Raw genomic sequence first — 13120 nt, forward strand, 5'->3', positions numbered from 1 at the left:
CTCGCACTCATCACAACCGAACGATTATCAAATTAACGTCCTTACATATGGTATGATATGAAGGTCTTAGTTCAAAACCAAACTGCGAAGGAATGTCCAGTCACGAATATCAACTCAACCATTTGTTAACCGCTAATATCGACGACGGTGGGCTCGTACGGTACGGCGGTGGTAGCGTTGGTGTTTGCGGGGCGTGGTCCTTACGGATGAACGCAGGTTCTGACTATTTAATGCTGATAGCAGACAGAGTGTTTACCTCGAGAAGGTGAACAGCACCTTACGGTTGAGGTGGCGTCATGGTATGGGGTGTCAGAAAACGCCGCTAGTCGTCACTGAAGGAAACATCAATACACAACTTTATACAGATGATATCCTCGGTCCTATAGTACTTGAATGCATTTTAGCAACAGCCCTGGGGTAATCGGGTACAATGGTGACAACGCCAGGCCACACACAGTTCGTTTTCTAGTGAATGTCCATGCAGCACAATATTTGACTGTCAAACACCAAATTTATGTTGCCTTGTATTTAATGGAATTGTCGATTTATTAAATATACTTGACCTCAAACCTCTTGCGACCCGTGAAGATCCGGGGTAGAATAGGTCTTCAGCAACCCATGCTTGCCACAAAAGGCGACTGTGCTTGTCGTAAGAAGCGACTAACGGGATCGGGTGGTCAGGCTCGCTGACTTGGTTGACACATGTCATCGGTTCCCAATTGCGCAGATCGATGCTCATGCTGTTGATCACTGGATTGTCTGGTCCAGACTCGATTATTTACAGACCGCCGCCATATAGCTGGAATATTGCTGAGTGCGGCGTAAAACTAAACTCACTCACTCAAACCTCTTGCTGTTTTTAGTTGTTACTTTAATTAGAGTCATAACCTGGTGTAACGTTTCATTGACGTTCAATTTATGCTATATTTGTCATCACACTTCGTCTGTAAAGCACAGGTTCTACTTCATTGGTCTTGAGTCCCAGGATTCTAAATAACATTGTGCAGTTGAGATAAATGTACAAAAAGTGGAAGCTGTGACCGAGTCCAATTTTTTTCCTGAATTTAAGGCAAGTTGTTAAATCCATAGGTGTTTATGAAGAGAGAATACGTTCGAGATATTAGTATATTCGAAATAATGACTTCTGAGTGTACGTGGTTTGGTTGGTTTGTTGTTCAACGCCGCTATATCCCAGCTATATGACGGCGGTCTGTAAATCCTGTGATCAATATCAAGAGCATCGTTCTACGCAGTTGGGAAACGATGTCGTGTGTCAACCAAGTCAGCGAGCCTGATCACACTATTCCGTTCGTCGCCTCTTACGTCAAGCATGGGCTACTGAAGACCAATTCTAACCCAGATATTCACGGGACTTCTGAGTGTGCATTGAACAAGCGATAACTATTACTGTAACGCCACATCGTTGTAGGATGTTCCCCTGCATTTAAGTGCAACTCGGCTCCACTTCTAGTGGCGTCACGGATATATTCGAACGTGACATGGCTCGAACAGGTATGGTATAAATCCAAGTTGTAACGTTTACATAATAAAACCTGACCACAACCTTGAGTGACTGTTTCTGTTTGCCCTTTTCTTTTAATCGATGTGAAAGTAAAATGTCAAAATTTTGCTAATAATGCATTTCGTCGGATACCTCCAACCACGTTTGTAACAGATTGGTACGCATTCCTAAACAGTTTCCAGGGGCTTTAGCTGCCTGGCTGAAATGCAGCTCTACGCAGTGGCTTTTAATAAGCAAAATGTCATTTATATGTATATGTTTTCAATTTGTTTGTTTGGGGGAATTTTTCGAGTTTTGTCATAAATCACACACATGCAGAAAGAATAATTACGTATATACATTTCGACCTTTACTTTCCTGGTTTTCAAAGAGACATGCGGCCAAGCGGTTGCTACTATTTTAGAGGCATAAAAACAACATGGCGATTGATATTTGGTAACATAATTATGCATATGTAACAAAACAGACAAATATACCAACACCTAAATACCGATCCATTAATGTATATAATGCACGGGAAATATGGGTGTTATTTGTAACACAAAATAGTTTTTCCGATAATGCTAAAAAGATATTTTTCTTTTTCCTGAAATAAGACGTGAAGTCGTTATTTTTTCTCACCCCCAATACACAATACAGGGGCGGTTCCAGAGGGTGACCATCATGTTCTTGTACAACCCGAAGACAAATTAGGAATGGATGTATGCCTCATGCTGAATGTATAAGCTATTACAGGAAAAAGACATGATACAGTTTGGGGACAAGTTCTTTGTGTTTGTAACATTTCATGGCTTCTTCCTCGTACGTGTTCTTTCATTTTCTAAATATTAACAGCTTATCACATTATAGCCAGGGACGGATACAGCTTTTTGAGAAAGTGGGGGTGCACACTATTGAGAAAAGGAGGGGTGCACACTTCATTTTCACCCAAATTTCAATGGTCATTTAACAAACTTTCAGCACAAAGGGAGGGTGCGCCCCTGCCCTCCCCGGATCCGCCTATGATAACCATATCCATCAATGAGGAAATCGGTCATTTTCGTTAACATACGAAACATACAGATTAACTAATATGCCCGCGTGAGCTGCAGCAATGAATACCATCAGGGATAATCTACAACATAATAGTCTCCCTGATACAAATGCATCAGGGCTATAAGCCTTACCGAGTTCTCTCCCCTTGAACACGCAGCAAACAACAACGCCTGCGTCAAACAGAGCTGTCAAGCAAGACTGAATCAAGTGGATGCAACCTCACATAACCCCAACATCCCATCTCCCCTACAGGTTATCAAACAAAGTTCACGGTCCACCGCACTGCTAATCCCTAGCATGTTACCTATTTCAATAAAATGGAACAGCCCAAACACAGAGACAACTGAGAGATTGAGAGAACGATTTAATTAGCATAACAATATTTATGTGAATTGGCCTCTACGATTGATGTTAATGATGCGGAAATACTTTGTACAGGATTTTGTTCCTTTATTTAAGTGTTTGCGCTATATCGGATAATAAGGTTAATGCTTTATCGCCTCTGTTTTAACAATGGCACGTCAGGTCAGGGAAACCAACGTTTTGAAAATTTTCACTCACAACTATAGTCTGTTTGCAGTGAAAACGTACCGATGAATTTCACTTTAAACAAAAAAATAAATCAAATAATGTGAAATTAAGATTGCAAATCCTCATAACTTTACCTTGCCAATTGAACATTAAAATTTCAGAATTTTATTCAACTTAGGATAAAAGTTGTTTAACAAACGATCATAGTTTCAAATCGCTATTATTGGTGTGTATTACAAGGGGGTTTTCACTGCAAACAGACTATATATATGGTGACCAGGGGTAAACATCAGCATGTATAGTCTACACAGCGAAGTATAGCCATCTACACGGAGACAAACATAATCAATAATTATTGGTTACATATTCAAGAACCAAAAATAAGAGTCTAAAGTTGAGATGTTTTGGCAGGTTTACAAGTCAACAGATACAATACTATTAAACATCGTCAACAGAGTTTTGGGATGAGAGGAAACCATGTGTGGTTGAAACGTTTTGCATTATCGTATCTAACCATAAAATGTCTTCTCAAGTTTTGATGTAACATTATAAATTTTGAATGGCTCTTTTGATACCACATAGTGGGTGAGTCGGGCTTTACACCGTGTTTAGCAATGTTCCAGCAATATCTCGGCGAGGGACACCAGAAATGGGCTTCACACATTGTACCCATGTGGGGAATCGAACCCGGGTCTTCGGCGTGATGAGCGGACGCTTTAACCACTAGGCTACCCCACCACCCCCTGATACCACATAGATGATTGTGTCTTTAAGCGGATACGATTATGGGATTCAGCAATCCATCTGCGTATAGAGCACCAAACCATATCATACATTTTGTTAATTTAATCTTATTCGTTAAATAATGGTTTAGACAAGTTTCAAAACTAGTTCCAAAGAACGGATTCCCTTGCATTCCAAATACGCATAACAGATACCAATCTAACATGGATATAATACTTCGACACATTACACCGACCGATCATTCCTGGGTTTATATCCTAATGTAATTCCGAGCACCTGCACAGTAACAACAAGTACCATAATTTAACTTTGTTCCTATGGTATGGTGCGGCCGGGAAGTGGAACCACCATGAATGCAGTGCGGGGTTGTGAGGGGTGCTGTTTCCACTCCAAGTGTCGGTATAGTGTTATACAGCGGCCTGAAAAACGATGGAGGTTCAGCGACGTTTGGCTCAACGATTATGAAACGTATGGTTCAGAGGCAACACATTTTGTGTTACTAGTTATGAAATCAGTAATGTCAAACGGGGCGGTGGGGTAGTCTAGTGGTTAAAGCGTTGGCTCGTCACGCCGAAGACCCGAGTTCGAATCCCCACATGGGTACAATGAGTGAAGCCCATTTCTGGTGTCCCCTGCCGTGATATTGCTGGAATATTGCTAAAAGCGGCGTAAAACCAAAGTCAGACAGTCAGTCAGTAATGTCAAAAACCATTTGAACAAATCTATAGTGACTACAACTTACATTCCCAAGACCATAGTGACGAAATCCTGCAACTGCGCGGTTTTTTGTTATTGTATTTTTATTTATTTTGTGCTTCCATTAGCCATGCTAACGTCATCTTTCAACTTCACACATCATTTGTAACAAGTTGGAACCAGTATGTACAGGTCATTTTGGGGGCCTATATACAGCACGTGATTTGAAGCATGTATAGGATGAGAGGTATCTCCATGTGGGACAGCATCAAACCTTGCTAATGGTCTAACGTTACTACGTGTGAGGGGCGGTGGGGTAGCCTAGTGGTTAAAGCGTTGGCTCGTCACGCCGAAGACCCGGGTTCGATTCCCCACATGGACACAATGTGTGAAGCCCATTTCTGGTTTCCCCCGCCGTGATATTGCTGGAATATTGCTTAAAGCGGCGTAAAAATAAACTCAGTCAGTCAGTCAGTCAGTACTACGTGTGATCAGTACTCTCATTTTCTTCCAGGTGCCATACACCGGGCTTATGGTGGACACTCAAGATATTGAACACACTTGACTTTTACATTGTCATTTTTCAAATAATATCCACTATCCATACTCAGATAACCCATACATGTGAACTTGCCACACCAAACAATGTGCGATTCGGTTTTTGGAGAATATGTATTTGACTTTAACAATGAAGTAAACTGTTGTAAACGGATAAATCGCTTTGCATCACAACTAAAAAATGCTTCCAGAACAGCTGTTTCGAATAGATCCTATTAGCTGATGGATATATTCAATGAGCAGATGGATGCCAGATCACTAGGATGGGTGACAAAGGGGATCTGTAGGGTGGTAGGCTGCAACCGCTTACCTTTGTATACATATTGTGAGTGGCAGGTGCTACCGGTAGGACAAGACAAGTTTGTCCTTTCCGCGAACGCGCAAATATCCCGTGATCCGTTTATATACCTTGCTAAGTTGTTTTGCTCTTTGCACTCAATAGGGTATGTTTCAAGGGATAACCAAAACCCGACATTCCCTTTCTTTGATGTTATGTATTCCAAATAACACTTGTGAATGAAATAAAAATGATGTCATTAGCTTTCCAGCGATTTGCATCCCAGTTGGTGCATGCTGGTTACACTGACTGAACTGTTAGATATGCATGCATGCCCCTTAAGCAAAAATACATAATTTCATGTATGTATGTATGTATGTGTGCGCGCGCGTGCGTGCGTGCGTGCGTGCGTGCGTGTGTGTGTGTACGTACGTAATGTATGTACGCATGCATGTATTTGGAGATCGACAGAAGGATGAGCAGATCCGAAGATTTTAATCTAAGTTTATGTTTGTTGATGTACATATGCCCCCACGAGGCAGGTCACTGGAGGTCAGTATGCAGAAGATGGCCAATATCCATTTAGTCCGAAATTCATAGGTTTAGATAACGGTATTTCGTTGTCAACCGTAAACATATTTGTACTCTTTTCGTATCAGTAAATTGTTGAATGATATCATGGAAATTATTAGTGATATCAGTTAGATGCATGGTAGCACAGCTGTGAGATATGCTACATTGGCATGTTGGAAATTTAGGCTGTATTCGTATGACCCGATAATTACATCTCTAAACAAAATAATGAAGCATACTTGTTTGTCTTGCATTCAATTTATGTCAGCGTCGTTCATGAATAAAACATCGAAACAATATTCGTGCCCCTTAAGCAGAAATACATAATTTCATTTTAAAATGTTCAGTGTTATCGTCTGCTTCTGTACATGGAGGTTACCTCGCTTTCAACACTCTTTTGTATTAAAGAACAGAATACTACTACTTCCGGTGAAATTTTTGCATATCTGTCAATCATCACACCAACTCAGCCAATCAGCGATCAGATCGTCAATCTGAGACTCCGCCTTCAGAGGCTTTTCCGCTTTCATATTTACACGTAACTTCGCCGAAAATTATCTGTAAAATTATATTTATTGCATGTAGCAACGAATAAATGGACGGGAATCATTGCAAAATATATATTCTACACCCATGAGTAATCGTTTCTCGCGTATGTGCATTTTTCTTTTCACAATCACGATATTTGTTACCCCCTCTGCAAACCACATTTTCACATGCAGCATTGCGATCTATCGCGCTGGTCAGCATATGACCTCTTTGTGAGAGAAGAACGCCATAGCAGATCGCGGCTCACTTTGTACTCGACTGTTTTAGGAAATCCTGGTCTCAAATCTTTTCATTCATGTTTCCACTGCCATTTAGAGCTTTTTAAGGTCATTGTGGCTACAATTGGAGACATTTGGACTCACTTCTGACCACTCAGAAGAGTCTTTGTTTTTCCCTCCAAAATTCAACATGCCGCTCCTCAGAAGGCAACCATTCCACAAACAGAAACCTCCGCCCAATTTGCGACCTGATGAAGAGATTTTCCACTGCAAACTCACAAATGAAGTATTCAGGGACTATGAGTAAGCATATTGTTCTCCATCCTCTTTCTGTTTGTTTATCATTGTTACCGGTATCACGTGTACAATTTTCATGCAAGTTCACTCGCAATCTGGAGACATTTCGCTATCGCGTGTACATTCAACCATGCTATGTCGGAACGTTTATTATGTACCGAGCGCCATTTTCTTCATCGGATAAGGTAATATTCAACGATTGTGTTTCATCACTCTAAAATTTCACTGTCGAAACGGATTCAGATGTTGGACGACGAAGGTGATGGTGAAACCCCAGATCACTGAACATGACTTCCTTTTTATTGTCCCGAGTTGATGACGAGCTTTATTTAGACTCCATAGAATTGCAATGCAGGAAATGTTATACGACGTGCTGTTTTGATTTGTACAACGAAATGGAGTAAGGAGTAGACTATTTGTCGTCTTGTCTTTGTGTTTGTTTTAGATCTAAATATAGGGTTGGTCTCAAGTTAACTTGATCTAACTGCAAGATATTCTCTTTATGCAGATGCCTCCAATGTGTGAAACACCATATAAAAACACAAAGTCAGTCTGTGACTTTAGCTACAAGTTCAAATTCTATGTCAAGTTCTATTCAGTTTGGTCTTGTTTTTAGCTTGATAATCCACGTTATAACACTACGCTCAATTGTAAATGATACTAAGAAACTCAAAATATTTTCCCAGAGACTTCTAAGGTAGTCTATATGAAGGAAACCAGATATAGGGAGTAAATATTATGTCCGGGTGTATTTTCACTCATTTCAGAAACATTGACTTGTCGTGTCTATCCTTGGATTTTGATGTTATATCGAAATGCATTTCTGCAAATAAGCTGAAACATAGTAAATCAATCTGCTAAAACAAGAGTTCCAACAGACTGTTTTATTCCAACTGATCATGCTAATGGGGCATACATGACGTCAAGGGGGTGAAAATATGTCTAAATGAAACATGTTTAATTAGTTCAAGTCTTAAAAATGCACAAATGTTATCAAGATCAAGTATTTCATGTTTCATTTCTTGATATGTCACCATATTATACAAAACTTGTATAGATGCATAATGAGAGGATACAATGAATCGCAGATACAAGGGTTTTAACGATAGGCTGGGTATGCATAAAAGTATGTATGATAAAACTATTATTGTGATACGATAAATAATGCAATATACATCACATGCACTGGACACTTTCTGAGTAATAACAAAGGTGATTCATACGACATATACATTTTCCACTTATAGCATGTTAATATTACAAATTTTAAGTTAATTAATAACCATCGAGGGTTTTAAGTTGGAGGAAACACTTGAATCTGATTCTTGATTTAAAATGAGCAGAATATCCTGATAGATTTTACATCCTTGATTCAACTATTGGAGTGGTTTCTCCAGTACACTGTCAACTGATCCAAGGAAAGTAAAATCCAGGAAGGATTAATTTAGAAATGTATGAAGTTCATGTGGAACTCAGTAGTATAGACAATGGGATGTGATCTCGCTTCACCCATGTAAGGCTTTTTTTAGATGCCACCAAGTATCCCAACAGGATGGTCAGATCTAAATCTGAAATAGCCATCATCTCTACTACTCGCATTTACTACTAAGTGTCATTGGTTATGATTAGTTGTCAGGGTGGTCAGGTAGCCTTGTGGTTAAAATGTTCGCTCGTCACACCGAAGGCCTGGTTTAGATTCAACACTTGGGTATAATGTGTGAACCCCATTTCTTTTGTCCCCCCACCCACGATATTGCTCACTCACTGTGCTTAGTTGTCACAATATGTCTGAAATATTGCCGATGTGATGTAAAATGTTAACTCACTCACTATGATTTGTGTCTCGTGTTACTGGAAATTAGTAATTGTGGGTTCTCTGGAACCCTAGTCTTGTAGGTCAAGGCAAAACAATGCATATTGAAAACTGTCATAGCAACATGTATGAAGTCAGATTCATGTGTCATCTTCGGCCTGATCACTAACCTTGTCCATTTCAAACAAACGAATGGCTTTCCTTTCATTAGCACAATCAGATATTTATCTGGGCCTGCATAGTGGCCGATATGTAGAACATGTCCGTAAATATCCCCTAATTTGAATTACGAATCTCCCAATTCATGTTACACAGTAATTAGTAATGATATGTGGAACTTGTTGTTTTGTTATGTACAGCCAGTGTGTAAATCTGACCGATTTAAGCCAATCACTGATTTAAGCCAAGGGCTCTTCATTTGGAATCCAGTCCAAATCCGTGATGATTAAGTTATATGGAATTAAACACATCCTCGATAATCTCCAGGTTATATGTTCCAATAAATCTCAACTATACCCTGGATGCATCTGTGGATCGGCCCGATAATCTTATTACCTCCCTTTGCTGGCTCCGCATTCTCACAGTAGCCAATCAGGTTAACCGCCATTACAACCGAGCTTGCCAGTGTCAACAAAGATAGCAGTCGCAGCCGTGAAGGTTTGTTCGCAGTGTGACTCAGATTAGGGGGGAAATCATACAGACAAATTGACAGGTCTGAAACTTTTAAAAAATATACGCAAGAACTCCTTCTACCTCTTTCAGAGTACCTCTGCCAATATATTATGTGTTGCCAAGTTGTGATTGTTACGCTCAACTTCCCAGTGTAGACACCTGATTGGATAAAAAGCCAACCAAGGGAGGTAATAAAATCATGGGGCCGTATATGCATCCAGGGTATAGTGGAGATTTATCGGAACGTATACCCTGGAGATTATCGAGGATGAATTAAACAGTGATTATCTATAATTACTCAGAGGATGATCTTCATCTGCAAGTCAGCACCACATGTTGGTAAATATTTAAAAAATTGGAAGTATGAATTTCCCAAATTATGTAGCCATGCTTACTATTGGCCTTGCTTATTCACAGTACTAGAGGTGACATGTATTTCAGTGATAGCAGGACTGATAAAGTGAGAGAGAAAAAGCTTATATGCATAATTTTCATCAAACGCAATATTAAATATTTGAACAAAGTAACACTTTTTTCCCAATTTTTCCTTCCACTGGCACTTTGCTAGAAATCCTAGATAATCCATGTGAACTTAGTGATACTGTTTTTTACATGCATGGTTTCGACTTTTGTTTTTCAATAAAATTCTACATAAGGCCAGACAATTTTATTTCTTGTTTTACGGACCTGCCGGGTCATATATTTTCAAGAATAAGAAAATAAATATAAATTAATTTTCCCCGCTCAAAAAAAAATCTGTATGTTTTTATTAGCCCAAAATGTAAACTTACAAGAATTTGTTTTTTAGATTGTTTTTTGCTCCATATACACTTCATAAATTGCCAGAAGTAAAATACTTTTAGTATTTGGAAGGAATATTACTTTGACTGGTGATTTTATTTTTATTCCCTCCTGCCTTTAGGTTTTTTGAGGGAAAAAATCTGTAAAGCAAGAAATATAATTGGTCTGGCCTAACTAAACAATAAAAAAGTGTTACAAGTTCAGGTTACATGTTATTACATTGTTTTGGAAATAAAGACAAGCCCAGATAGCTTTCAGTGGCATTTAGAAGTTGTACATTGATGTCCAAGATATTTTTAAAAGAAGTTTAATCCATAAAAATGTCTTGGAAAGCCCAGATAGGTCTTAAACTATATCTGTAGTTGAGATGTCGAGAATAATCTTTGACGTAATCTGTAGACATAACATGAAATGGTTAACTGACTCTATGCAAAGAATTTTAAAACTGTAACAGTAAACATTAGTGGATGAAATGTCTTTTTCTATCTGGATGTCATTGTTTTTTCAATTTTCTTTTTCTAACAGAAGAAGAAAGGAGTTTAACGATGATTGAACAGAAAAAAAGAATATATTTTTTATCTTCATTAAGTCAATGAACTTGAAAATGGTGGGTTGTAATAATTATGGTATATATCGAGTATTAAGGGCTCACAAAACATTTTAAGCTTATACACATATAACACTGAAATATTGTCATGAGTTATAATTGACTAAGTATTCTCCTTGCAGTTCAGTACTGTTGCTCTATTAGTTCTCAAGGTCAGTTTAACTGGTTGAGTAGAACTTAGAAGTGTACTTTGTTCAAAAGCCAGCCTGAAGTTCATGAGGTCCCTTTTATTGCCTAAATGATAAATGTTAAAGATAAAGTGTCCCAAGATATAAATGCTACAGGAGAAAACCACAAGGACTTAAGGACCCATTGTCTAAGTTTAAGTATTGCAAGTATCATGGTTATCGTTTCAGGGAGTTCTTCGAGCGCATTATCTTATGCAACAGCTTGGTGTGGTCATGCAGCATCACTGGCCGATCCGGGCTGACCTACCAGGAGGCCCTGGACAGCGAGGAGAAGGCAAGGAAAAACCTGTCAGCCTTTCCCAAGTACCTCCAGCGTCCTATTCTCATCCTTGCAAGTCTCACATACAGAACCAGGCTCATCGACCTCAACGAGGATGTCTTCTCCTTTGCCAAGGACAGATATTTCATTGGAGAAATAGTTGACGTTATGGTTGGAACTGTCAGGTAGCTTAATTACACCTAGCAAAAACTATGAAACTCATGCTGTGGAAATTTTGCAACCTGATAGAAAAGGAAGACTATTTGAATTCATAAAATGCATATTAATTAGAACTACTGTGGGTTGCAATTTTTGTCACCTGGTATATCCAATAGCGGTCCTCAATGTCTTGACGAATTTGTTTCAACTTTATGTTCAATGTTTGACCGGCAGTTGACCCTAGTATCGGTCTAATGGATTCTTAACATTAGTATGTTTTTTTTATGGGATTAGATGAAAATTAAACTGTAGGAGCTTATAGAAACATCACTGCCCTAGAGGGCATTCCAGGTTAGTATAGCTTGTAGTACAAGATGATCTAATGTATCAGATGGACTGATTCGACAACTTGGTTGGTTGCATGACAGTGCTCCCTACTGTGTGGGATGTAGCCTCAAACTCGGATATTGGAATCTGCTGTCCGAATGTTACTTGGTGCAGAGATTAATGACAAACGTTTTGATTTCAGGAAAAGTTGTCGTATCTTGAAGGTGGGGTCACCATCACTGCAAAACCAAGGAAATGGAGACGTGATCGTGATTAACATAGACAGTGACTCTGATGATGACCAAAGAGGGTAATATATTTTAGTTTCCCATTGAGTCACATGCCCTGAACAAGTCAGTGGTTCTGTTCACCAGTATATACCAGAAATTGGCCCTTAAAGGAACTACTGGTATATCACACCACATTTCTCTTAAAATGAATGATGCATTTCTCTCAGTCATATTATCAGCCCCCAGGGAAGCTACCATAAAATTTATTCCAAAAAGAAATTACTTATTTAGATTACAATAATAAATTGAAAAGTTTGAATGAATTAATGCAGCGTTGCCTAACATTATTTCAGGCGATCCCCATAAAGTTATGTCCTTGGAGCACTGTTTACGAATATGAAACGCAAAACATGTGATTGACACCAGTTCAGCAAACGCCGACAACACCGCATGGGACAGTTTTCTATGCATCGTTTAAATTCCATATATGGCAAGTGTTCCCTGTTCGGAAGCTGTTCACCTCGAAGTTTCAATTACCGATTTCAGGAAAGTTGTAAGGGATAGTAACTCTTTTATTGAATCAATATGAAGCTAAAGTGAGTGCATATGCCCCAATAAATATGTAAAAAAATGTGTGACATTGTGCCTTTAACCATGGTAGGATGTTACTGGAACTGGAACTTGAGGGTTGACAGTCTCAATGTTTGATAGAATTTTCCATTGAATTATAAGGATTATATCAGGATTGTTATGACAGTACTTCACACGTACAGTACGTCACATGAGCCAAATGTCAGACGGGTGCAAATCAGTATAGTGGTAAAAAAACAGGTGTCATTCAAAATCTTAGATCTTGTTATAGGCTGATAGGACTGGTGAAATCCCGCCTTGATCAGCATTTTCAGTTGCTACCGGCCCATATGGCCGACATACAAATGAAATTGGAAACACTGACTATTTGCTTGATCCCAATGAGTTTTCTTTCATTATAATGGCAATCATGTCACAGTGCTTATTAGGGGTGAAACGGTATGCTCTTACCACGGTACGGTACATATTGCGGT

At 39.1% G+C, this 13120-nt stretch overlaps 1 protein-coding gene across 1 annotated transcript in view; it reads left to right on the plus strand.

The window, feature by feature from the left end:
- Positions 1-6677: 6677 nt before the first annotated feature.
- LOC124275561 (bromodomain adjacent to zinc finger domain protein 1A-like) overlaps positions 6678-13120 on the plus strand; it is a 34509-nt gene continuing 28066 nt past the window's right edge. The window contains 3 exon segments of the mRNA XM_046711140.1: positions 6678-7006; positions 11250-11525; positions 12029-12136. Coding sequence (XP_046567096.1) covers positions 6894-7006; positions 11250-11525; positions 12029-12136 — 497 coding nt within the window. The 5' untranslated portion in view covers positions 6678-6893.

This window comes from Haliotis rubra, unplaced genomic scaffold (assembly GCF_003918875.1).
Source record: "Haliotis rubra isolate DU_JTF1 unplaced genomic scaffold, ASM391887v1 Scf20, whole genome shotgun sequence".
NCBI lineage: Eukaryota > Metazoa > Mollusca > Gastropoda > Lepetellida > Haliotidae > Haliotis > Haliotis rubra.